Source organism: Hippocampus guttulatus, chromosome 10 (assembly GCF_054856545.1).
Source record: "Hippocampus guttulatus isolate MCC_2025c chromosome 10, RoL_Hgut_1.0, whole genome shotgun sequence".
Lineage (NCBI taxonomy): Eukaryota > Metazoa > Chordata > Actinopteri > Syngnathiformes > Syngnathidae > Hippocampus > Hippocampus guttulatus.
Window position 1 is genome coordinate 8,644,965 of NC_141270.1, and position 27,899 is coordinate 8,672,863.

The 27,899-nt window shown below is 40.5% G+C and overlaps 2 protein-coding genes and 1 long non-coding RNA gene across 3 annotated transcripts in view; 2 read left to right on the forward strand and 1 right to left on the reverse strand.

The window, feature by feature from the left end:
• Positions 1–1,579: 1,579 nt before the first annotated feature.
• On the reverse strand, positions 1,580–14,787 carry cnnm1 (cyclin and CBS domain divalent metal cation transport mediator 1). The gene is made up of 10 exons (XM_086122733.1): positions 13,319–14,787; positions 8,581–8,724; positions 7,571–7,711; positions 7,114–7,283; positions 6,352–6,451; positions 5,062–5,204; positions 4,744–4,987; positions 3,541–3,645; positions 2,643–2,744; positions 1,580–1,841 (listed from the first exon to the last, which is right to left on the reverse strand). The coding sequence occupies exons 1-10, from the start codon at positions 14,709–14,711 to the stop codon at positions 1,762–1,764; spliced, it is 2,622 nt and encodes an 873-aa protein (XP_085978859.1). The 5' UTR covers positions 14,712–14,787; the 3' UTR covers positions 1,580–1,761.
• Positions 3,412–5,766, forward strand: LOC147199137 (uncharacterized). The gene is made up of 3 exons (XR_015102140.1): positions 3,412–3,684; positions 4,776–4,972; positions 5,077–5,766. It is a non-coding gene; the product is annotated as an uncharacterized LOC147199137 (long non-coding RNA).
• A 5,293-nt stretch (positions 14,788–20,080) lies between the features above and the next one.
• Positions 20,081–27,899, forward strand: part of hpse2 (heparanase 2) — a 42,984-nt gene continuing 35,165 nt past the window's right edge. The window contains exons 1-3 of the mRNA XM_086122288.1: positions 20,081–20,367; positions 21,665–21,819; positions 22,903–23,064. Of these exons, the coding sequence (XP_085978414.1) occupies positions 20,081–20,367; positions 21,665–21,819; positions 22,903–23,064 (604 nt within the window). The remainder of the gene's footprint in view (positions 20,368–21,664; positions 21,820–22,902; positions 23,065–27,899) is intronic.

A 27,899-nucleotide genomic window follows, 5' to 3' on the forward strand; every position in this document is an offset into this window, starting at 1 on the left:
ACCCAAGGACAGAAAATGCTGTTTGCTGAAAACATGCAATGACAGAATTAGTAGACGTACTATCTGATGCAAAATGAAGTCCATCGACTGTACATATTGCCATTGTTCATATCCTATTTGGTTATCTCATATATATATAAAAAAAAAATAGGTAAGAAAGTGTCCCCTTTTGAAAATTGTGCAAGCCCCTCTTAAGTCTGTGGGAATTACAATTAGTAGTCGTTCAAGTTCAGAAGAATATGGCTCTTGTTTTTTTTTTTCAATCAGTTGGAAAAATTGTGCTCTCGTCTGTCCAAGTAGTTACTTTTTTTTTCTTCTTCTTTGTGTGTTGGCAGTAGATGGCGCCCTTACGACGCGAGTTTGGCAAACAATTCCAGTTGCAAACTGCCTCACAATATGAAACGAAATACTGTATGATACGTTCCCCTTTGCTGATGGTAAGTATGTCCTCATAACAATTTAGCAGGAAATCATACAAAAAGTGAATATAATATATAATATGCACTAATTGGGTTTTTCGGGGAACTGAAAAATGTTTTGAGTGTCATTTTTTGTCCAACCCAGGGTGGTGCACTGTGCCTCAACCAAAGTCATGCTCAAGCTCACCTGCGATAGAAAATGGGAGGATGGCTGGTATTTAAAGTTAGTGGTTACCGCCTCCCCCCAAAAAATACAATAATAATGTTTTAGATATGTCACATAGAGACACCCCCAATTTTCATAATTTTTCTACTAAAATGCATCATGGTGTAGTGCATTATCCTGCTAAATTGTCACAAGAATTGGCTTTGATTGAGATGAATGACCTATCATTGACTCTTCGTGGCTTAAATGACTTCTACATCTATCACACTGAGATGGTGCCTGTGCTAGGGGTTTTCAGAACCTTTGAGGACTGAGAAAAGAGACTCAGAATGATGTTCTCCATATCACATAATATGCCAGTGCATTTCAAATCCACTATTACCCTCAGATAAAAGCTGGTTCACACTCTAAGGGCGAAATCCTGAGAAGCAAACTCAACAATGCAGTGACCTCTATATGGGAGACACTAAGCAGTTTTCACACAAACAAATGCTACAACAACATTTCTTTGAGGACAACAATATCCAAATTCTGTGTTGCCGCGAGCAGGTGAGCAACCGGTTGGTTTCTAGGACGGTTGTCACCAGCCATGCACAGCAACAACAACAACTGCAATTTAGAACTGAAGACACCTTTTAGATTCAAGGTGAAACATTTTCAACAAACAAGAGTCCGGTTGCCTTGATTCCAGTTTTTTAGTATCACTGCAAAAGTACACATTGGAGCTGCAAAACTGACAGCAAGGCTTCAATGACGTGGGCGACCACAGGTCCCGAGGGGCCATTTTAAATCAGCAAATTCTGGCCCAAACACATGTACCCAATCAGCACTGGCACCAGCTTACTGTGAAAGGCGTAACAGAGGCTTGACTTCCCAGTAGGGGAATTGAACCACCGCATAAGGCCGATTAAGCCAATGTATTGCTATTGGGAATTGTCAACCCCACTTCCATTTATTACCCCCCCCCCCCCCCCCCCCATCATGTGTTGTTCCCTTTTTGTCTCAATCAAGGAAGGTGTGAAGGGAGGCAGTTTGGGGACAGAGTATCCGTGAAGACCTGAGAGCACTGGTAACTAGAGAACATGATGATAATGGCCTCTGGAGGAAGGTGCAGGGGCATCGAGGGAGTCTATGTGACGCTTGGACGAGAAAGGTCAAAATAAATAAAGAGGTGTGCTAGCTTGTCACTGGAGGCTGCTCCAGACCTTCCTCCAAGCTCCTTTCTCCATCTCGTGACTTTTTCCTCCTTTTGTTACCTGGAAACAAGGACAACCTGTTGGCATTTAGTGGCACACAAAAGAATCCCAATGGGATTAGTCTTTTTTTTTTTTCCTTCGTGTTAGTTTCAGTATATTGTAACTCTAAACCAAAACAAAATCCAGAGAAATATCTGTGATTAAATGCCAGAATTTGACAAACTCACTCATGAGACCTCAAAGGATTAACTTTGTGCGCATTTTGCTTTTTCTTTTCCTTTTTCTCTGACACGGATAGAAAACGTATACACACCCCTGTTCAATTGCAAAAAAAGCGAGGCTGAAATAAATCAGTTCAAAACTTCAGTCTAATTTCTAATCTGACCTGTCAAATTTAGTTGACATTAAAAAAATCTTTTATTAGGGGAATTTAAAAAACAACTGAGATAATGTGGTTGCACATGTGAGCCCACCCTCCTGAAACAAGAAATATATATGTTTTTTGTTGAAGTACATTCGATTTGTAAAAAAACAAAGGGGAGGAAGTAGGCCTGATAAGCTGCAGCTTCACCCTATGTCTTTTCGATTGGCTTTGTTTTCCTGTAAAATTCTGTAATGATGATTTTTATTGTATTAGCTTTAGTCAATGAAAGAAAAAATAATCAACCAAATCAATCGATCAAAAATGTGACGAATCATGTCATTCCGGAGCCAACAGGGAGTTTGGAGTCTGTAAGAAACCATCACAGTAACCCATCATCTGTTGCTAAGCTATGGCAGGCACAGTTGCCACGTCTGACACAAGCAGTTAGAGAAGACGCACGCATTGCTTGATGTGTTCACGGCAGCGGTCTCACTCACTCAATTTCTGCAGGAGCTTCTTCCCGACGTTCTCTTCGGAACTGGACAGAGAGCGAGAGCTGATGTAAGGAGAGGTGGATGGCTGGGAGTCTGTAGGCACGTCTGAAAGAAGACACAAAAAAGTTCCGTTGGTGGAATTTTGAAAGATTTTCTAGTCATTCGGGTTTTTATATGCTGTATATATTTCTTCATACCCAAATATACTTTTATTTTAGTACACAAAAAATATGAACCAGCTGCACGCAGTTGTTTTCTTATTTTTAAATTTTTAAATTTGAGATCAAACTAATTGAAACAAACACCAACAAATATGAATTAATGCTAATTTTACAACAAGTAAATAGAAAAACATATATTGTATAACTGGCACAAGTAACAAAAAGATCAAATTGCAATACATTATAATACAATTACAGCAATACCTACCTATGTTAATTAATATGATCAACAGAAAATACAACTTAATTTAAAAAATATATTTTTTAAACAAATGAAATAATGTGATTGCACAAGTGTGCACACCCTCTTGTAACTGGGGATGTGGCCAATAACATTCAAACTTCAAAATGAGAGTCAGCACAGACGTGAAAAAGTTCAGTTGTTCTAGTAGCCTTTTCCTGACATTTTCTTTGCTTTCTAGCAGAAGCCTGTGAAGGATTTGATCTTACACTGATTGGTATTTGGAATTGTTCATAATTCCGTCCACCTTGACTAAAGCCAACTCCCAGCTGAAAAAACACATTGGGTAGTGTCTGTTTTTAAAGTGTTGAAGGACTTCCTTGTACCCCCGATTTGATGTTCTAAATGAATCAAAGCACATATTGGATTGAAGAACGACTTGTTGCAGAAATGATCTACACATTTATTCAAACATCTAATAATACTTGACAATGCTGACCGTTTTCTCCATAATTTTCTGGTCGATCCTCTTGGATGTAGGGAATCTCATCCATACGGAGAAACACGGTGTCATTGGGACTCCGCTGGCCATCAGATTTGCTGCCTGTGTGAAGAAAGGTGCCAGTCAACGCTAGCCTTGAAGGTAAATGAGTTGTGATTTAACTGGGAGCGATTTTATTTGCTGCAATGTGATTTCAAGTCGTAGGACTCATAGTAGACATTAGACATCTATCACACAGTAGAGTACAGATGGTTTGTGGAAAATCCTTTAAGCCCTGACAAAAAAAACAAAAACAAAAAGAGCAGATTGCGCATAGCACGTTTGTTGCGTTTTGGGAGATGAGTCATAACGAGTCTTTGACTTCATCGGATGCTTTATCTGTAAATACCTTATGGTGTAATATTGTGAAAGATAATTAAACTGGGATTTGAGATGTCCCTCTAAATATACACACACACTGGCCACAACAACATTAGATCCAATACAAGAGCCGTATCAACCAATCTGTTCTTACATAAGATAATAAATCTGTCAAAGAGATATCGAATTTAGGAACATGTTTATTATTTGGTTTTTATATAGTTTGCAGTGGTATAGGACTGCACGGCATTGAAACATTTCCCTCCCTTCTGTACAGCCATAAGGTAACAAATTCCAGCCTGATGAACTTTGTTTTATTGCAATTAATTGTACTGTACTAAGTCAATTTTTAAAAAAGTTATTTCATATTAGGTAGGCTCAGGCGTTAATCTAAAAAGAGATTAAATGTGAATGTATTGAACTAACAATTGAAATACAACTGAACTGTACTTTCATGTAGCACCAGAGGGAGTGTGGGTACCACTTGTGACACTAGTACCACACTTTGAGAATCACTGGTATTATACTTTTTTTCCTGAATTTATTTTATTTCGGGTTATCTTTAGATTATTGTTCTTTTTCATTCAAAACCATTCAAAATGGGTCATGGATACAATAACGCAGAATAACTGACTTACAGTTTATTTATTTAACATGAACATAATAAAATCACAAAAAGAAAAGTTATTATTATTTAGCAAAGCACACCAAATTATTTTTGAGGTGGAAATCCAAACTTCACTTGCGGTGCCCTTCATCACTTGACCCACGGAAGTTTAAAACACACGAATGGCATGACGAAAAACTAAATTGTGAAATATCTAATCAATAATTACTTACGAACGATACGATTTCTCTCATTGATCCTGCAGGTGTTGCGAAGGCCCGCGTGGGGATGGAGCTGAGCTAGCCGAGCCAGTCCCAGGCGGATGTGGGTGCTGGTGAGGGGGAGGGCAATACTGTGAGAACGAGCTTCCACCACAGACTGTCTCCCTTTCGTGTCTGCGTCCACCGGGTCCGGCGTCTGGGGGGAGCTGTCCATCCGTGTGGCCGTCAGGGCGTTTTGGTAGTGCGTCCTGATTATCTGAGGGAAGGGTCACAATTTTGGGAAAAATTCAGATGTCGCGTGCTTAATGAGTAGTGGTTTGTCTTTGTCACCTTGATGATCTGCAGGTCTGTGAGCTGTCGGACCGAGTAGTCTGGTAAGTAGAGCCCTCCTGCAGAGAGCTGACCAATACTGCCGCCACTCAGCAGCGAGTCTGATTGGTTCAGACCACTGCTGCGAGAGTTGTATCGATGACCTGCATGGAAAATCAGGAAAAACACTGTAGGAACATGCAGATTTGCACAACAATAATTAACGACAAAAAAAATGTACAAAGACCAAAACACAAGCCTCTTTTACAAAAGTTCTGTAATAATATATAAAATTAGGGAAGAATTAAAAAAAAAAGACTTTTAATACCACTTCCAGTTTATATTTACAGTCAACCTAAACATAAAACTAAGAGACTTATACATGTGTATTTAAAACAACCACACAACTACCAAAAGAAATGACCTGCTCATGGTAATATAAATTGGAAAATGCCATCGAATCCAGTTTAGAAAATCTTTGCGTTGACTTCCCCTTTAAGCAATGAATATTTGAAAACAAATGGTGGAGCAACACATGTAGAAACATAATGTAGGCATATTCACAGGCAAAGAATCCTCTCAAAAAATGACTAATATTTCAGCAATTTACTGACTAATAGTAGTTGACAAACTATTTTTCCTTGTTTGCGAGGGCGTGACTATATTACATTGTCCCCATTTGGCCAAGGCTGGCACACTAGAAGGAGCCATGCATTTAATTTAATTGCAGCATTTAATCATTCTTCACAAACGGTTTATTTTTTTACATTTAGGTTGTTACTTATTTTTTTATTGAAAAAAAATATTTTTTTGTTTTGTCATCCTCATATTTTAAGGCACCACTGCGTTGACCTACCAAAGCCCATTCTGTGCTCCTTTACTTTCCACAGCAGATCGAAAGAAAAGTTTTGTCTTGATTGAGTTTTTTTTCTGAACTATGGATTTTTGCAATTTCCTAATCTTGGGATTAAGAGATATTAAAATGAGTTTTTTTTGGAGTTGGATTAAGCCTACCACTGAAATGCAAAAAATGTCCACACACACTTGGAGGCCAAAAGTACACATTAAAGGAACTGAAAACCTTTTCTGCTTGCTAGCTCACACAATCCCAGTCAGGTTGTCCGCCGGGAAATTCTCTCTCAATCTCTTTTTTTTAATTACTTTCTTCCCACAGCCGCTGCTCGGCCGCACACTTAATTTGGGGGGGATTTAGATGTCAGTTAGTTCCCTGATGATCATTGCTCCTTGTCGACGCTGTCATGCATCAGTTGACATATATTCACTACTACTGGTTATTGTGGATGCACTTACCAATTGGCAGGGGCGGTATGAGGGCTGGCATGCCGTAGTAGGAAAATGCTCCATTTTCAAAGCGGAGGGCCTCCTTTCCGACTTCGACTTCCACCCGTCCCTGTAACGCCAGCACTCATGTCACCACCACAAATTTTTAGGTGAACTTAATATGACGTTCCCTAAACTTTTGTAGACACACTTTTCAGTGTTTCAATACCTTTTGCACAAATTCCTTAAAAAGAAGCTCAACAGCAAAATTCAGGTGTCGGATCCATTAATTCAATAATACATTTTCTAGTTCACTTTAAAGTCCTTCTCATCATGCTGTTCACATGTTGCCACGATAAGATGACGGGAAAGAATTGATGAACACTGGTGCAGTGTCAACAGCAAATTGCAAGGGAGAGACTGGAAGAGTCACAGAAAGGCATAGAAGTGGACATACTCCTCAGGATGCTGGCCACCTCTGCTAAAATTAGCTACATTCTTAGTTCAACAGATCATTCATTTCTACCTCTGAAATGAAATTATTTGTAAAAATAATCAGAATTTATTTGTGTTTTCTGGAAACAATAGAAAAATAACCTAAGCCACTATTTTAGAATGATAACGATATGTGCATTGGGTCAGTTAAGGTTGGGAAACAATGTACTCGGCGGTCGTGTTACTAGTTCAGAATTGACCGTTGTGAAAAAGGTGATTAAAACAACAACGTGAATTGGGACTTGTTTGAATTATTTAGTTGGTTTTTTATTTCTCGACGGAACTCAGCATGTTTACCTGCAGGATGAGGACAAAGAAGTCGACGGGTTTGTTCCTTTGGAAGAGGTAGTGCTGAGCAGCGTGTTTGTTCTTGGGATTGAACTTGAGTTCTTGCACCACACTGGGATGCTTAATGAGACGGAGCAGGATCTTCTCTGACAGGTGACACGGCCTGAACGGCTCCACCTCTGATAGCCAGAGACACAAACGCGCACACAGCAATATGGGATGGTGAGGGGGAAAAAAACCACCAATGTTTTGGGGTTTTTTTTGTTCTCTCTGTCCCCTTCTCAAAGCATATAAAGTCGCAACCGTTTGTGATTGTTTGTATTATTGTTTGTTGTCTTTTTTTCCCACTGTCCTCTCCCCAAACCAACACATAAAATTCAAATTCAGAATTGAATGCCCTTTGCGACTGTTGACATTCGAGTCTATGCACAATTCCGGCAGGTCCCCACAGGGTCACGCGACCTACCAGTAGCCAAGAAGCGATGTGTCGCCAGCAACAACTGGGGAGAGATCTTCACATTCAGCTCATTTTCTGCCACTTTGAATATGGAAAAGTCCTGTTGTTTCCTCTCGTGGTGCGATACTCGCCTTTTCGTCCGATTATCAGCTGAGAAACACACAGCGAAGCCAGGTATTTCAACACGTTTTCTCTTTTCACGCACACTAAATAACTGATCGCTACATAGACTCATTCTCTGCGGATGCAAAGGTATTTAATTTACTACATTCCCTCAGATGAATCGTAACTGCTCCATCGACAGCTGGTGCCATAGAAACATAAGATCCTCTTGACTGTATGTATAATTAGGGAATGTGCACACATTACATGTGCACTTAAACAGATTTTTTTTTCTCCCCCCAAGTGGTGGCACAAATTAAGAAAGCACATGGAAGAGTGGCGTTTCTATTCATGGATTATGATTTCACTTATTTCATTATGTATAAGTAGTGAGCTGTGAAGAACAAGGGTGAGAGCGTTGGATCAATAGAATAATGAGGCGAGTGATTACGTAATCAATTAGTCAAAGAAAACAGGAACATCTTTTAATGGGAGCCGACAAGAAATTATTGTTACGCTCTCCTTTTATCACTGATATTGCGAACTGAAAAGCTTTTCATCTTTGACACATCAAATATTTTTTGGGGGGGAGATATCTATCTGCGGATTTGTATTCTTCTAAATGCTAGCGTAAGGGTGGAGTTTTACACGTTGCTGTTCGCTGATTGGCTGCTCTAGAATTGTAACGTCTGTGTCACATTGGCAATGGAATATGCCTCTCATTAGCTGGTTCTTTGAATGTCTTTTTAATCCTTTTGCCACATGCTGCTTCACCTAGTCCAAAAACAGATCATTATCTGATGACAGGTAGTAGCCTGTTTTGGTGAAGTTGGATGTAGGACTATTTCTTCATCCTTCTCTTCCATTTTGCACTGCGGATAAGTAAGAGAAAGCTGATTTTTGTAATATCTACTTACTGTAAAGATCCGTCTCATCCACGATCTCAGATTTGATGATCTCTTCGATGACGTCCTCCAGGGTGACAATGCCCATCACTTCGTAGAAAGGGTCTCCCTCCCCTTCGTTGTTGACCCGCTGCACTACAGCCAGGTGGGATTTGCCTGCATTCATCACCAAAGAAAAAAAATGACACTATATTTTCAGACTAGCTAGCTGTACAAGGATTAAGTTATAATTGCTTCACCTATTTAATGAAATAAGGCAAATATCACTATCAATTAATTTATTTCCGGGTCAAACTGTCACTGTCATAACATTTTTAACATTCAGTTAACAACAGTTTTACATTCTTGTCAGCCATACAAGTTCTGATGTAAGAAATAAACTCTACCTTAAGAGTAGGCTGGACAAAAGAATTGGGACACCATTGGCCCTAACTGTTCAGTTTTTGTTTTATTTTTTTTAACCTAAAACATTCCAAAATACAAACTCCAGGTTTCAGTTAAATCCATTTATCACTGAAAAGGTTTGTGCAATTGTTGACTATACTGTATTCTCATAAGAAGAAGTCGTCATGCAACACCCTAGAAATAAGTCTACAACTAGATCTGTGCAGTCTAAATGAAAATGAGCATGAATGCAGCTAAAAAGCCAGGAACCGTATCACATATGCGATCTTACTTATGAGAGTGCTTCAACTCCTTTATGACTTCTGTGGCTCAGACAAGAGGGGAGTATTAGAGGGATTAGCCTGGAGACATTTGGGGAAGATTTGGCTGCCCTTACGTAAAGAATTATTACACAATCAGTCTGGGGCTGGCTGCATCTGCCACCTCTGTGTTTAAAACCACCCAAACACAATGTGACACCATGAATCCAAGACAGTCAAGCATTATAAGCATCGAGCGTGCGTATGAGTCAAAACACAACAAATATATGTATTTTTTGCTGCATGATATCCAAATAGGTTATTTTGCCAGCAGAGACACAGACACATATCTATCCTCCACTGAGCCAGTTCATGAGATTTAGAGCGATCACTGGTGAGGGATCAAACCTTTTAATCCCCTCGAGCAGGGGTGGGCAACCTGTGGCCCGTGAACTATAAACAACCCACAAGAACATGTGGATAGTCCCACCGGGCAAATCTCAAGACAAATTGAAAATCGGAACAACAGCTGCAAAACACGCATTTAACCCACAAAAGCTGATAACGTTATAATAATAAAGCATGCAAGTAATAAAACATGCTGATTGACAGACTGCTTAAAGTTGATATGAATTTGCCTAAGGTGATGATGTCAGCCTGTCTAAGTGGCTAAGGTGAGTCAGGCATGGATATGCCCTCAGAGCTGCTGATGTGCCCGGACACTGCATTACGTCACTTGTACGTTACATAATACCCTTGCAGAACAACACACGCACGCACACACACACACACACACAAGCATACACACGCACGCCTCGAGTGAAAGCGGGTCTAACGTGAATGTCTCTTTTGCAAATTGTTCTGCTCCACCAGTTTCAGGGCTCTCCTCCCATGATGTATTGTTGTGTGAACATCACATTACGTTCACTGTCGCAGGTGATATAATTGCTGAATTGCATCTATAGATTATAAGAACCAGGATGGTTGAATTTGATGCATTGTTTTTGTGCTTTTGTTGTTGTTGTTGTTTTTTTTTTTTGCTAGTACAGCATTTTGGGCGAAGGCCCTTTCCTCAGGAGCCATAACATTAGGTACACCTAAGTGGAAGAGCTCTGCCAAAGATCTGGCAATTAAATTATATTGTTATTTAGCTCAGAATTTCACACCATTCTTATTTTCGTGTTTACTTGGTTTTTTTTTCTGGTCACATTGCTCATATCTTGGTTATTTAATTATGATTCCTCAAATTTGCCATATAAATGTATAAACATACAACAGACATGGCAAACAACTTCATAGTGTCTTACAAAGCCACCCATTCATCCAAAATACAAAATTATAAATGGTATATTTAATATATTATGATAAAATGTATTATCTATCCACCTATCATTCAAAAGTGAGTATTTGTTTGTAAAGGCAGATTTCTTAATACACCTCTTCTATCAGATATCATGCCATTGCTCAGAAAGACCTAATAAATCCGTCCATTGGGTTTTCACATGCAGGCAGGTTTTGATTGAGAGTTGTGACATTTCCCCCTCATTTCCGCAGTAAGACCGACGCCAGTAATCCCAGTGTGACGTTCCCGCAGCAGGGTTGCCTGTGCAATGGGAGCATTTAGTTCATCAATGTATGAAGGAAGCCGCCAGACGGGAAAGGAAAAAGGTTAGGGTTGAATTTTTTATGATTGCTCTGTGGGTTGAATGGCAACCGCCTGCGGAGTGCAGGATGGGGGGGGGGCTCTTCATCGTCAGACCCGAGAGTCGGCGGGTCAACAGACCAAAAGCTATCCGTCATAATCCTGAGCAGGATGAAGCAATGGACCTCCTGACCTGTCAGTGACAATGTCATTTATGATCCGCTCTCCAAAGTCAACATGTCTCCCTTCACATAATAATCAGTGAGCAGAAGCGTTCACTGGCACCTGATTTATCTGTCCATAAAAAGCACATTTTATGTCCACCTAATGCCCAAGTTATTTTTAACTTCTTTTTACCAAATCAATATGAAACACTCATTTGGTTGCTGCAAATGTTTTTTCCTCTTCATCTTTCTTCTTGAACTGCAACTTTTCTTCCATTTTGTGTTTGTTTTGTGTCGTACTCAAATGAATCGTCCATTGGGTGTTCATGAGCAGGCAGGCTTTGCTCGTGACATTCTATGGCTGCGACGCGTTCCCAAAAAGCTGGGACAGAGTCATGTTTACCATTGCATTACAGCACCTTCTCTTTTAACAACATTCAATCAACGTTTGGGTATTGAGGACACAAAGCTTTGTAGGTGGATTTCTTTCCCATTCTTGCTTGATTTAAAGCTTCAGCTGTTCAACATTCAAGAGGATCTCCATTGTCGTATTTTACATTTCATAATATGCCACACATTTCCATTGGGAGACAGGTCTGGACTGCAGGCAGGCCAGTCTAGTACCCACACACTTTTCCTACGAAGCCACGCTGTGGTAGCACATGCAGAATGTGGTACGTCATTGTCTTGCTGAATTATATATGAAATATAGAGGTTGAACATGATTTGCAAATCATTGTATTTTGGTAGGCGGCCCGGTAGTCCAGTGGTTAGCACGTCGGCTTCACAGTGCAGAGGTACCGGGTTCGATTCCAGCTCCGGCCTCCCTGTGTGGAGTTTGCATGTTCTCCCTGGGCCTGCGTGGGTTTTCTCCGGGTGCTCCGGTTTCCTCCCCCATTCCAAAAACGTGCATGTCAGGCTGATTGGACGCTCGAAATTGTCCCTAGGTGTGAGTGTGGGCGTGGATGGTTGTTCGTCTCTGTGTGCCCTGCGATTGGCTGGCAACTGATTCAGGGTGTCCCCCGCCTACTGCCCGGAGATGGCTGGGATAGGCTCCAGCACCCACCGCGACCCTAGTGAGGATCAAGCGGTTCGGAAAATGGATGGATGGATGGATGTATTTTGGTAGTGTGTCATAAAGTAAGGCAAATTACAATTCTCAAACAAAGCGTCCTTCTTCTATACGGATGTACAACAATACCAAAATGAACACATTTACAATGAATCACAAAAGCTCCTGTATAATGGTAACTGACGAAGACAAACATGAAGGACATTTTTGCTATGGTTCATTTTAATTAGTTTATTTATGTGTGATCTAGTTACAGTTAGTTTTGTTGAAATCATTTTCATTTTTATTTCGTTACTGAAAATGGTTTTCCAATTTTAGTTTGAGTTATTTTATGAATGTGAGTGTGAATATTTTATTGTCTATGCATGCCCTGTGATTGACTCATAACCAATGGATGGTCGAGCTTGCCTCTCACCCTGAGTCAGCTGGGATAGATGCCACTCACCCGTTACCCTAACTAGGACGAGAGCTGAACAAAATGGATGTAAAGATGTACCCAGGGCTGGACTGCCCATCTGTCATAGAGCAGGATGCCCGGTGGGCCAGAATGTTTTGGGGGCTGATACGATGCTATTTAATTACCGGTATTATTTTCCCCCATTTTACCCCAAGAAACCGACCCACAATTTAGACAGCAATCTGAACCAATCAACGGCAAATAAAATGGCATTATCAAGTAAATTAAGCTTCGCAGAATGATTGATCCTGCTTGTATTATTCGTGTGTTGAGCAAAGTTCTGGATATAAGTGCATTTTATTTCATGAAACCTTGACTATGGGTGGTATGACAAACAATAACTTCTCACTTACAGAGAGAATGCCTAAAGATGCCAAAATAAGCCACAATGCCAGGGGCAGTTTTTTTGTTTGTTGGTCTTAGATTGATAAATGCCTACAGGAAGGCCCTGTGCCGTCATGTTTGTAGGCTCTGTAACCCCTGCTTGAACCCCCTCGGTTTGACACTGTTTCACATTTCACATCTGGCCCTCTCCATAGGGATGAAAGGCTCTTCGTGGCCACAGCCTACTGTGAGCTTAACACGGCCCGTCTCTCAGTTTTCGGTGTGTTTTTAACTACACGCACCAACTTCAAAGGCCCCTCACACCATAGGTGGTGAGAGGTCCAGAATGGGAAGCTGAGCATATGGTGCCTTAAAAGCCAGCAGCACCGCCTTCCTAATAGTCTAATTGTTCCAAGAGGAGCAGGATTCACCCCAGTGTTGAATTACCTCGTTTGAATTCCTCCAGCATCACGTCCAGCTTGGTATCGTTGAAGACGCAATGCATGGGGCGCTTGTAGAACTCTGTGATGGTCTTGAGCGGGGTGCAGTCATCGGGGTCCACGAAGGCCAGGTCCTTTACGAACAGGATGTCCACAATGTTGGATCGCTCGTTCTCGTACACAGGGATCCTGGTGAAGCCGCTCTGCATCACATCAGACATGGTGCCGAAGTCCAGCGCGGCGTCCGAAGACAGCATGTAGCAGTCGGACAGAGGGGTAAGCACGTCCTCTACGGTCTTGGTCCTCAGCTCCAGAGCCCCTTGGATAATGTTGAGCTCCTCCTTGACCAGGTCGTGGTACGGGTCTGTGACGCGGAGCATGGCCACCAGCTTCTCTCGTGTGTAGAAGCTGGAGATCTCCTGGTGGAGCAGAAAGTCCAGGATCTTGGACACCGGATAGGCGATGGGCAGGAAGAGGAGCATGAGGAGCCGGGTGGCGCACAGAGTCTTGGACGCGATGGCGAGGCTGTGCCGGGACGCCACCGAATGGGGCAATATCTCCCCGATGAAGAAAATCCCCAAAGTGCAGGATGCGGTGGAAAGCGCAGTCATTCCTAAAATCTGACACATCCACACCACGAAGCAAGTGTTGGTGAGGACGTTACCCAGCACCACGGTGCATAGGATGTAGTTGCCGTGTTTGCGCACAGACTCGATCTTCCGCGCGTACTTCTGCTCCTTCTGGGTGCCGCTGTTCTGCAGCACCCGCAGCTCCACGGGGTCCAACGCCAGCATGCTGATGTTGAGCCCGCTGCACAGTGCCGAGAGCCCCAAGAGCAGCACGGACACGCCGGCTTGCAGCCACGCGTCCGCCTCGGCGGGTCTCTCCACCACCGCCAACCAAAAGTCCCTCGTGTCGAAGTGTTCCCATTTGACGCCGTCGAAGGCGCACATGGAGTAATACTTGACCGCCTCGCCTCGGCGCAAGTGCTTGGCGAGGATCTCGACGAGCACCGAGTTGTGGCTGGAGGCGGATTTGAACGAACCCAGCAGCTCAATGTCAGAAGTCCGAGCGCTCTCCTCCTCGCACGGGTTCCCCCTGGAACGAGCCGCATCCCGGTCCGGTTCTTCGATAAAGGCGATCCACGGCGCAGCTGCAGCCGCTTCGGCCGCCCCGCTCCTGTTCACGCGCTGATGCTCCGTGTAGTAAACCCTCAACACGAAGCGAGTCCCCTCCGTGGCTCTCAGGACGCCGTTCTGCACGGACAGCTCTCCGCTTTGGGTGTCCTCGGGCCGGACGCCGAGCAGAGCCGCGGCGGGAGCTGCAAGCCTCGAGAGGAAGAGGATGAAAAGGAGGAGAGGATGCAGGATGCTGCAGGGAGCAGCATCCGCAGCCATCATGCTGAACGAAGGACGTGTGGGGGAGCTGGCAGGGTCACGTGGTTTGCAGACGGAGCCGCATATCCGTGGAACTCAGCCGCCGGTATGTCACACTTTGAACACGCACCGCAGCTTTTAAATATACATGACATCCCGCGTGACGTCTCCTTCGCTTTCTGCCACTTGCTAAAAATAGAATCGGGAGGCATGATCCCCGTGTCAAATCTACGCCATCATTTATAACACCAGTAGTATAAAATACAATCGTAACAACAACAACGTATCAATTGCAAAAAAAAAAAAATCGATAAAACGATATCATATGTATGTAGTGCTCAAATTAACCGTTAGATGGTAGCATTGTCACTTATTTCAACCAAAAGCCAAAGGAGCAAGAGTTCTTGCCAAGTGCCGTGACTGACGTTCTTAAGTATCAGTGAAGGAGGAAGTACAGTTCAAGTACACGCTATTGAGAACAAGTACAGGCGCTTCAGTACAAGTGAGGCGAAAGTGCCTTCGTACTTAAGCACTTTAAATCCAAACCATCATCTTTAACGTTAAAAAAAACCATAATGAAATCATCACTCCCCTGCGTCTTTACTACTTACTTTACTGAAGAGATTTGATCAAAATACAATAACACCATAACTGTATTTTTGTTAGTTATTGTGTTTCATCTCTACTGTATTGGTGAAAGAAATGACACTCAAATGAAACTTTTGCAGTTCAAAACTTTTTTTAATTCCACATTTTAATCATTTTTACATATACTTGAGCGAATTAAATTACTCACAAAACAATGACATTTTTCCTTTTTAATACCGTTTTTCGTATTTATTTAAAACTTTTTTCGTATTTATTTAAAACTTTCGTATTTAAAACTTTCCATGTCATTTCGAAAATGACATGGAAAGTTTTGTAAAAGCACAAACCAAGGCGAAGACAAAAAGACAACTGTTTTCAATAATAACAATGAAATTAAAATTCAATAGATTTTCCCGTATTATGTTTTCATGTACCCTCTATACAGGCGAATGTAATCACACACATCTTAAACTGATAGAACATGTACATTACTTTTTTTTTATTGAATAACATAGTTTTTCACTGATTTGCTTCACAAACATATTTTAAGCATTTTGTTTCGGATTGAAAGGATTACTATATTTTTTATTTTCATTATGGTACTTAAATGACATAAAAACAAAAACAGGGTTTTTTTTTCTGTATGAGCGTTTTATTGGCTATTTAAGGGTTTGTGCGCTCGTTAGGCGAAATAAATTAAATCCAAATAAACCCGGTCCGGTTCTTCTTCGTCTTCTTCTTCTTAATATTATTATTACAACTTTTTAGCGTGGCAGAAACCAACGGCCATCTCCACCTGTGGTTATAGCTTTAGTGAATCCGATTTTCCTGCTATATCTAATGTTCAGAACAGGAATGAGTCACTAATTTGGGGATAAACACACACACGCACAGACACAAATCCTGAAACGACAATTTGGTGACTTTTAAAAACCACCGCTTGAAATATGAATGCGAATGTGTGACAAGGCATACTGTAATATTGTGCATGCACAAAACAAAAAGAATGGAATCGTCTTGAAGTATTTGTATTAAAAAATGTCTAAACGTTTATTCTATTCTATTGTATCTCGTGTATCCGCGTCTAAAAAAAACTAAAATCAAGTAGCCAATTTGTTTTTTTTTGTTGTTGTTCCCGTTTGATAAAAATTTTATTCGATAAAAGTAATCGTAACCTGATGTTTAACTTATGCTTTGAAGTTCAACAGATGTCTTTGGATGGCGCAAAGTCATTACGGTAATTATTTTGCACCGCACGTAAAAAAACATCTTCGCTGCACGTTTTGTATAATTGCCACTGCAACGCATAAAACGAACACAGAGGTTTGTATGGGCGCCGTTTGTACGAATATTGTTGAAGAGGTACAAAAAAAAGCCACTCAAAAGTTCACACCGGTTTTTTAAAAACATTTTTTAAGGTTAACAACATGCTGCTGGAATTTACAGCCTTGGTAATGAGGAGAACGTCCTTCAAAGTAAAATAAATCCTCGTCTTCATCTCATTACACATTTTTGGTTTAGGTTATTTATCTATTCATGAAGTAGCCAAAGATTGAGCGTAATACTCGAGAAACCAGATCACGTCATGGGTAAACTTGTAAATGACGTATTTCAGTTAAGGTGCAAATTGTGAAGACTTAAACAATCAATAGTGATTTTTTTCCTTTTAAAAGAAGTTAGTTATTGCGCGAAAACTCAGACCTCAATGATGAAAGCTTTTGAGCTTTTGTGTCACAACTTGGAAAGTTATCGGGGTTTTGTTTTGTTTTATTTTTATTACTCGGCCTGTTATGTTTCTCATGCAGTTTGGCGCTCGTGAGACCTGCATGCGTGCATGACCCCAAAAGCAGCGCTGAGTGCCCGTGGAGACAGACGCTTGTCTGTGCTCCCCCGTGAATGATCCAGTCCTCATATTTATGAGCGTGTCACTTTTTCTGCACTCAGAGAGCACAGGCTGAGCGCTCGCAAGTCGATTCAAGTTCATATGTTGTGCAGGGACATACAGTAAATTAAAAAAAAGACTCATTCACTAAACTTTCAAAGAAACACCAATATTTCATGATACCATAGAACGTGAAATATAATGATTCAGTTTGTAAAAAAAATAGCTAAACAAACAAACGATAAGTTTATTTATCAAGCATTAAAATGATATACTCATAGTTTTTGGAATGTATTTGGATCAAAGGTACTATAAAATACATGCAACATGTAGGATATGGGCTACTTGAGTTTTGACTTGAGGTCGACCTTTGATTTAGTTAAATCATTTGAAAAAAAGAATGTGACTACTGCATTTCAATAGCTGTAACATAATCAAGTATATAAATATAGTGCTTTGCTGTTTTTGCAATGCTGCACGTGTGTATAATTATTCCTTGGTCAATGTATTAAATTACATCCGTAAAACACACCATGTACAATTACAACAATGATGATGAAAGTACAGTAAAGTAAACAAAAGCACAATAAAAGGTAAAAAAAATAAATGAACATGTAATTTTTACAAAAAGTACAAGAAGGGTATCTTGCGCAACCTAGAAATTTGCAGTCTGCAGCAGTAAAAGTGGGGGGGACAACGTGTTTCATTGCACAAAATAAATGTTTCAGAAAAGAATAAAGAAAAACAGTTCAATATAAGTGCAATATAAAATATCTATCTATCTATCTATCTATCTATCTATCTATCTATCTATCTATCTATCTATCTATCTATCTATCTATCTATCTATCTATCTATCTATCTATCTATCTAAATTTTGTGAGAATTGTGCCCTTTGCACAAGGAGACTGTTTATATCCACTGTAGCTTCCTTCAATCCTTTGTAAATAGGTTTATTGACCGTGTTTATTGTGTCAACAGAACTTGAATTGGGTATTCATCCCAATTCAAGTATCTCTGGTCGACTGTTTAAAACAAAAATGGATTGTGTGAATAATTGTATTCCCATTCCCCTATTTTGGGGGGGCTTAAGCACCCGCGCCCATCAATATCTGTGCATGTTCCTGTCTACTTTACGCCTACGTGAGTATTAATGATTCATGTTGTTTGGTAACAGTTGCTTGTCACCTTTTTCACAGTTTGTACAGATATATATATATATATATATGTTTTTTATCGAGAACAAAATCAAATGTAAAGTATAGGGCTGGAAGGGTTCCTCGAGTAATTTGAGTACCTCGGTTGGAAAAAAAACTTTTAAGGCATTTTTCTTTTGCCTCGTGTACCCGCTTATTTACATGTACACTGTCAGGAAGAAGTCAAGCTAACCGCAGCAACAATTGTTTATGCTACACATGACAGTAACACCCACACTGATTTGACTCCAGGGATTGCTCTACACCAGTGCCAGGGAGGACTATAGACCTATCAGAAATCTGTGTTGCCCCAGTGAAGCGCCCCCAGCATTTTATTTGATATTCGAAAACATATTTAGCCATTATTTTCTCGGGTCACCCATTTTTGGTGTAGCTGTCTTTTATCCCCAGGACAGAAAAAAACCCTAAAGCCGTCCCTGCTTGACTCGTCGTCCATACTGTGTTGAGGCTGTTACAAACTGTTTCCAATGATGATAACATTACAACTTTGTCCTGAAATAATGTCCATCACAATTTAAGGACGCAAAATAAAAATGATTTAATTAGGCGGACACTGTATTGTAAGGTTGGTTGCCAGCGTTTAGCGCTAGCCATCGGTAGGTCTCAAGTTAATGGACCTAAATGACTCTGCACCTTTGATGCTGACAGCCTGACACAGTTGCCATTCCGATTCACTTTTTCATAAACCAGCCAAGTCAGTTGTTTCAGCCGGCAAAATCTTTACTGTTGTTCACTTGTCACTTCATCTCATAGACCAACATTTATAGAGGGAGATTTATCGAAATGCTCACTCATATTTCTATAGAGGAATGCAATGCAGTTTAGATTTAAGTCTAAAATGTTGATTATCAAAAATTGAAAAACACTTGTCAGTTTATTATTAAGTGAGAATCTGTTTTTTGTATTATGTATCTTTCATCAAGCAAAAAAGATATATACATTTTTATCCGAATACCTGATTAGGTAGAACATTGGTTGACTGGTTAAAAAGTCCGCCTCACAGTGCAGAGGTGCAGGGTTCGATTCCAGCTCCTGTGGGGACTTTGCATGTTCTCCCTCGTGCCTGTGTGGGTTTTCTCCGGGTACTCCGGTTTCCTCCCACATTCCAAAAAGATGTGTTGCAGGTTAATAGAACACTCGAAATTGTCCCTGGCAATGATTGTGAGCTTCAATTGTTTGTCTATGCCTGTGATTGGATGGCAATCAGTTAGGGTGCACCCCACCTACTGCCCAAAGACAGCTGGGAAAGCCTCCACTATGCCCGCGAGCCTTGTGAGGATAAGCGGATCAGAAATTGGATGGTTGGATACCCAATTATTCGATAGACTTTTCAGTTAGATATGCGAATACCAGAAATATTCAATAGCTAAATTCTCAAGTACGAATAACTGAAAAAAACTACTTATGGTGCTAATTTCCCATCACTTCCTTAATGTGGTGCACAAAGGTGGGGAGGACAGGAGGGACAGTGACCTCCTTTGCTCCTCCCCCCTCTGCAGCCTCTTACGAGCGCTGCCTTTGCGCATGTGCTTTGGTGCGCAACTCCCCAAAAACGACTCAGAGGGGCGGGAGTTGGGGGGTGTTTAGCTGGGTTGGGGTGGCGAAGTGAGACAAGCGGACAGGAAGACAGATCGTGAGGAAAAAGGTGACAAGCCTCTACTGTGATCTGCATTCACACCCCGGAAAGAGTTCAAGCTTGTTCCAAGATGCAGAGAGCACATCCACGATCGTCCTGCTGGTGGCTGGCATCTTTGCTGCTGCGAGTCATCTGCACCTCATCCTCCTCCCCTTCTTCTTCTTCTTCCTTCTCCTCGCCCTCTTTCCCGATGTACCAGAGACGGGGAGTCGGCGGGTCTCGGGCGGGCTCCCTGGGAACACCGCTGGTTCTGCTGGACGTCAACACACGCAGTCCCACCCGAGTGCTCAGCGAGAACTTCCTCTCGCTGCAGCTGGATCCGTCTATCATCAGTGACGGCTGGCTGGTCTTCCTCAGGTAACTTTTGTGGAATAATCGAAAAGTTAAATGATGTTGTTTTTTTGCCGAAGGAAATTAAAACAATCTGTATTCAGCAGATTCATTGCATTTGCACATCATGAAATGAAAATAAATAAATAAATAAACGGAGTTCGACCCTTCCTAAAATAATTTCTTCGTCATATTTGGAGAACATCGCTCAGGGTTGAACTTTGTATTTTGTGCAGAACATATTAATTCCCCCCATTTTTGCAGTTATGTTACATTACGTGAACGAGAACCAGTTTATTTTGAAGTTGAAAAGAACCCCCCACTAAAAAAAATAATTAAAAAGTAAATCAGCACCAGACAATGACATATTTTTCATGTTAAAATAAAGGAGTGGGAAGAAGCGTTATGAAATCCTCATCCGTTTTCGGTTAATCAGTTTTACTTCCACGATAGTACTCGCTTTCGTAATGATATATTGTTTAATAGATACTATAAATTGTCATAGAGCATCCAAACAATAACAAACAGATGTGCATGTACCAAGTAAATATAAACATAATCAATGAATGACCAGTTACACAGTTACTTATGCTATTATGTAGCATGCGTACCTCCTCCAATAAACAAAAAATAATGCGCTCAAAAACAGGCTATCAATGTGTGCGTGTGTGCGTGCGTGTGCGTGCGTGTGTGTGTATTATGTATGTATGTATATAATATATACATACATACATAATACACACGTTGTAGAAATATATATATATATAATATTTCTACAACAACAATGAACAAAAAACGTTTGCATAGATATGACACCTTTGCTTCGGCGAAAAGAAAATATACTACATCATAAAATTGATAAATATTGAATACTACAGATGAAGACATGATATATATTTTATATTTAAATTACTCTGCTTAAATTATGGTCGCACAATAACAGAATTGATGGTCATTGAAACAAATGGATTAAAAATATTGGAAAACTCATTACTAAATTAAAAAAAATAATAACAAGCATAAATAAAATATATTTATCTGATTCCAACTGAAAATCTAAGGGTAAAAAAAATGTTTACCTTAAAAAGGGATTTACTAACAGGAAACATTGCGAATTTGAACGACTGTATTCCGTTTTTAACTTTCAATAAAGTCGCTCTCTATTTAGAGTAGAACACGCCAATCAAACTGCCACAAATCGTTGCCTTAAAAACGAAGAAACGAAAAAAAAAAAGGTTATTCTACGAAGTGTTTATTCGTGTATTTATTTCTTTATTTATTTTTGGACAATAACCCGGAAGAGCTAACTGAAGTGTGCCCACAGCTCCAAGCGTCTGGTGACTTTGGCGAGAGGCCTCTCTCCAGCCTTCCTCCGCTTTGGCGGTAAAAGGACCGACTTTCTGCAGTTCAACAACCAGAAGAACCTGGCTAAATACAGAGGACTCGGGCCCGACTACTACCTGAAGAACTACGATGACGGTAAAAAGAAATGAATTAAAAAAACAAACCAACAACTTTTTAAGTCTACATTGTCACATACAAAAAGCCGCGTTTCTCTCGTTTCACGTTAACTCAACCACTTTGCCCGTGTAACGGTGCTCCAAATGAATTCTTCCCGTCAAAAGTAATTTACTTTTACACAAGTCAATTTCCGTTACATCAGGTGTTGGCCATTAGGGCCACAGTTAGTTTAAGTTCGCTCATAAACTTGTCAAGGTTGGCTGCTTTATTTGTTTCATATGATTGAGATGTGAATGGTGTTGAAGCGCTACATAAAAACACGTGAATATACTGTATATATATATATATATATATATATATATATATATATATACACACACACAGTATTATTTAACAGTAGTTTGCAGCGACTTCCAAGTAGTGTCAGTTTAAGCAAAGACAATGTAGGCAGGCAGTTTAAAAGTATCTTTGACACTTAATGGTTAATATTTGTGCGGAAAATTTTATAATGCTTTTTAAACAGTTGACATGTTTACAGTACTTTGAAATTTATCTTTGATAATATTTGATGTTTTACCACAATAATAACACACATTTAAATTGTCATTCATTTTCAGCAGATGATTTTAATATCTAGGTATATTAGAGGCAAAAGTGGCGACATGATGAGAAGTGGTTAATACGTCTGACTTGCAGTTCGGAGGTTGCGGAGGTTTGAATCTGCCATATATGTGTGGAGTTTTCCCCGTACTCTCGCTTGCTCCTACATTCCAAAAACATGCATGTGATTGGTTTTCAATGGCCTGTGATGGGCTGGCTTGCCAGCTGGGATAAGCGACAGCTCACCCATGACACAATGGAGCATAAGTGTTATGGAAGCAGTGGTGGGGAACCATTTCAGTTCTTGTTTAAGGTTTCCCAGCGTTAATGAAAACAAATGATGCAAAAGACACAATAAGTATCCACTCCAGTTGGACTATTTGTGGGTTACATGCTTTTACTATTTTCTGACAATTCTTCTGTGGTTTATGTGTTTCTCAACTTGCAATATATTGTACAGTACTTTCTTTCGCTTTTTTTATGGGGGCGGGGGTGCTGCAGATATAGTGCGAAGTGACATTGCGATGGACAAGCAGAATGGTTGCAAAGTGGCAAGCCACCCCGATATGATGCTGCAGCTTCAACGAGAGAAGGCGGCCAGCACGCATCTCGTCCTGCTCAAGGAGCAACTGTCCAACATGTACAGCAATGTAACAATAACAGGTAGGAGATCCCACGCTCACTCGCATGCAAAGTATGACTTCCTTCAGACAAAAATGACTTCTCTTGATTTAACACATTTGGGCTTCGATATATGCTCGCACAGAGGGTTCATAGCATGCCAATGTAAACTGTCAGCTTTCAAAATGACAAATGCAAATTGTAGAGGAGGAATGTAGGGATGAATTGAGGGGTGTGTTCGCTCTGTCTAGTTAACACTCTATGTTTCCACCAGTTTAAGTTAACTTAAGTTGACCTCAGAACTCTTGAACCCCCATTTTTGTGCGAGCTGCCTTTTTGTCTGTTTTTAATGATTGATTGCAATGGAAACTCAGAACTGCGCAAAATGAGAAATTTGTCTGCAGAAATGACTGCGGTCTATGGAAGTATTCAGGAACAGTGTGGTGTTGCATTTAGAGCAGAAACGTTCCCATGGGGTCTCTTTAGGATTTGTTCACTGCACTGAATGGCTGTGTGTGTTCGTAAATTCATTCTGACACCCGAACACAACTGAGAGTGCGGGTGTTTCGAGAGGCAGAGTGCACTCCTTTTGATGAATCAACACACGCATACATGTTTTTTTTTGTTGTGATGAAACTGCTGTAAACATTGGCTCCACTGGCTCTTTCAGTAATGGTACGAGACAAAAACAACTTCAGAAAAAGTGAATTCCGTAATTTACCAATTTGAGTTGATCCACGATACGCGAATGATGAATGAGGTCATTTCAATTGGATTGGATTGGCAGATGTTTTTTACATTTCATGCAAATTCGGAGATCGGTTGGAATATAATAATTTGCTGATTGATCCGTGACGTCATTGGTTAGATTTACAAAATAAGGCACTATAGCGAACACAATCTTGTTCACTGCAGTGATGTTTTGTGTTGCCATCGTTAATAATCCAACATTTCTTTGCATATCCAGTTGGATTTTTCTTCAGAATTTTTCCAATATTTGCAAATAGTTTGATTGTTATTTTTGCTTTCCAACAATCTCTTAGTTTCTAAATGGTCAGAGAGGTGCAGAGCTGGCTCGGCGTGTATGTTGAATGTATCCCTAATCTCGGTGCCCCCGCCCCCAAAAAAAGTACCGGTACTCCAAAATACTCCTTGCATACACTCTGACAATGAGTGCCATTGCCACCTCCTGCAGCTAGAGTTTGCACTCAGTTCAGTATAGCAAAAAAAAAGCATGCTCCTCAAGGTCAAAAAAGCTACCACCGGCATCGCTCCAACTATTTGAGAAGAACTGCTGCAAAAGTTGGCAGTTCTCCCTTCCTGTTCTGTATTCTTAGGACCAACACAGATTTGTGGTTAACAAAGTTGACCCTGCAATTTTCCGCCTGTGGAGGTAATAGTAGATCTCTTACAACAAATGAGATGGCATATCTACAAGACAATTTGTGAAATTAGGCTTAAACAGCTAAAACTCTTCTCCTGCGCTTTGTATTAATCGTGGCAATTTGAACAAGCGTTTTCATGCATCCGACCAGACACTTGTGATGAATTTACTGATCATTTCATTATCCCTACGTGGAATGCTGTGTGAAATTAAACACACTTTGTTGTTCTATGAAAAGGGCAAAGGTGGATAAATTCTGGATCTTCTGTTACCGCTCTGAGGCAACATTTTTACATCATCTCGCCATGGTAGATTACTCAATGTATGTAACTGTGTGGCCAAGAGAATAAGAGAAGGGTGCATTAAACCATGAACGTCAGTGGTGTGTGAGCAATGAAAAATGGCAGGATCTGTTGAATAATCGACCACAAGCGTTCAAAGTCAGTGTTCGGTTGCTTCCCATCTATTGAAGCATGCAAAATGGCAGTCTGTGGAGAATGAACGTATTCCAGAGGTGTTTTGCAAGCCCAACGGTGCTTGCAAAAGAAAATTGTGAACTCCTGGGTTCAAATAACAAGACAGTTAATAAATCACATGATTTATTTATTTTTTTAAATGTAAAAATGTTTACATTCATAGCGTAAAGATGGATTGAGAACAAAACACATTGTGGTTGTCTCTCTTTGATAAATTACATTGAGAGAGGCGAAACCCAATTTTGTGTTTGAAGTCATACTTTTTTCCTCGAATGATTTACATAGTGTCTGGTTTCAATTGTAACCCTCTGTTCTGGTGAACATTTTGTTCAAATGAAACAAAAATAAAAGGCAAATATGAAGTATTCTTCAAATGTGAATAGTGACCGCGTAATTCAGAAATATTGACGCAGTGTGATATGTAATCATACCAACTCGCTCCTCCATGTTGTTTTCCGCATAGCTTGAGCATTATGTTTTTGATTCATTGCATCCTGACTGAGGATTGTGTCCTTGGAGACGTGAAACTATGATCGAGTTGTAAAACAAAAGGGGAATTATTTAAATTAAATATTTAGAGAAAAAAATGATATTCATTCATCCAGAGCTGATTTATTGTATTTTGATATTCCGGAGAACAGTTCGATCAGATAGATCCTTCCCGCCCACTTTGATTTTGTTTGTCAGATTTTATTTCACTATATAATGAATCAATTTAGTCCTTAATACATTATTTCACATTTTATTTGGTTGTTAATATTTTGATCAATTATTTAATGAATATCTGCGATTGGCCGGCAACCGGTTTAGGGTGTACCCTGCCTACTGTCCGAAGACAGCTGGTATAGGCTCTTGCACGCTCGTGACTCTCGTGAGGGTAAGCGGATTAGAAAATGGATGGATGGATTTAATTAGCATCATACATTTTATTTGATTTTTCTTTTTTTACTATTTATCATAAAGCAGTTGTGACGAATTGTATACCTTTGTGTAACTGTTAAAAAGGGTAGTTAACTAAACATCTCATGGTGGCAAAAGTAACTGGTTATTTGGACCCATCCAACGAAATGGCCGACCGATTTAATCGGCTGACTGATATCACCGCTTTTAAAATCTGCAAAATCTGTCGATGCGATTTGATTTTTTTTTTCATTTTTACACAAAACACAGATAATGACATTCAAAAATATCCCCCTGCCGAAAGTCCCCAACCCCCCCAAAAAAAAAGATTTTTGCAAAAAATGTTTTCTCTTTTATAAAGAAATACTACATGACATGGTAAGGTAAAGCAGTCACATGTTGTGGTGTAATCGATACCTTTTATTGTTGTAAGCAGTAAGGGACCCGAAATAAATTTTACCCCGCCAAATATCGGAATTGGCATCAACCACCAAAAAAATCCCATATTGTTTGGGCACTGCTGACTCTATCTATTTTCATTAATTTCTCTAAAGGAGGTCAACCGGCATCCTGCAATATGTCGTGTTGAACTTTTCCAGTTTCCGCTGTACATTCGTGAAGAATTTGGGCCAAAATACCTTGAAAGTGACATGTGAGTAATGTGATTGTTTACTTAGAGGTCAGATTATTACATGTATTTTAACTCTGTCTAAACAGGCTTTAGTGTGAAAACCACACATCTTTGTGGTGGGAAGACTAATAAGGGTTGGGGATTAAGGGAGGTGTTTTTAAAATGGTCTGGTAACAATCAGCCTAAATCTTCTGTGTGCGTGTGTGTGCGTGTTTCTATGTGTGAGCGTGAGTGAGCAAGTGTTTTTAAAGGTCCGTTTTAACAGTCTTGCTCCATCTCATTTCCACTCACCACTATTTGACCTTTGACCCAGGCTTGTTAGAGGCAGAGCTATTAATAATGGTCCACGTACAGCTCATACACAAGCACGCACACACACACACACACACACATGCATGCACACACTGGACAAATAGGCTGAGCCCAGACAAGGTCACGCTAACTTTTTTTCCAGACCCCCATTTCAACCCTCTTCCCTATTTATCACTCATGGGTTTACTGTTATTGTTGCACTGTATATTGTAATTTTACGTGAAAGTCACATGTTTATTTGACTCGCCAGAAAATGGCGTCATCAGTCTGCCAACCAGCCATCTCAAATGCTGCGTCCGTGTGTTTAAGGCTCAAAAGATAACCTTGAGGAATTTTCTCTTTTGTTATTCTCGTCATCCGTCAAAATTTCACCCGAAGGAAATCTCCCATGACCACAGGAACCTGTGAACCAAGAGTTGGAATACGACCTCATTCTGTAATATGTTTTTGCGAATAATCTTATTTGAATAATCGTACTGCTGAGGGTGGAGTGATGGCAAACCACACATCAAATTCAGTTGCATCCGAGTTTCCATTTGAAAGTACTTTCTAGTAAGTACAAACGTACATTGTATAGTCAATATATGGTATGAATTTGCCCAAAAGTAGAGATTTGGATCCTACCGTCCAATCGTGGTATACACGATGCCATCTTTGTATCCCCTTCCGTGCACTGCTCAGTGCGACAAAAATGGCCAAAGTTATACGCCGCGCGTCACCTCGCTCTTTTCCGCTGAGTGCTTATTGCACACTACTTTGGAAGCCTCTGCTACTTACGAGCGGTGGCTGGATAGCTAGTGTAGCTAAACATGACGCAATGGCAAAAGTTAACTTTGCGGCGTCTGCTTAGCATAAGTCACCCATAATCGGCTCCGCGGCAGCCACAAAGCTGCACTTCTGTAAGTAACGATATGACAAAGATGAATTGAAGATGGGGAGAGTAACGGGAAGCCATGCAAATTGCTAAACTAATGAAAAGCAGTTGCAAAACAACATCGTAAGTGGAATGCGATAATCTGAGGAACGTTTGGGAGCAATTCTCATATTGATTTGATGTTGTCCATGCGACCGGGGTGGCCACATTGAGCGCTCGTAAAACATGATCTCAAAACTTGAAGGTACGTATGACATATGTGTCCAAGCTATAGTTTTCTATTGTTTTTCGCTTTTGAAA

Excerpts from the sequence above, each read along its gene's own strand:
- cnnm1 (XM_086122733.1), bottom strand. The coding sequence starts at position 14,711 with ATGATGGCTGCGGATGCTGCTCCCTGCAGCATCCTGCATCCTCTCCTC. Across the intron at positions 6,452-7,113 it reads TCTTTGTCCTCATCCTGCAG|GGACGGGTGGAAGTCGAAGT; the intron begins GTAAACATGCTG and ends CTGGCGTTACAG. Across the intron at positions 4,988-5,061 it reads CAGACCTGCAGATCATCAAG|ATAATCAGGACGCACTACCA; the intron begins GTGACAAAGACA and ends CCCTTCCCTCAG.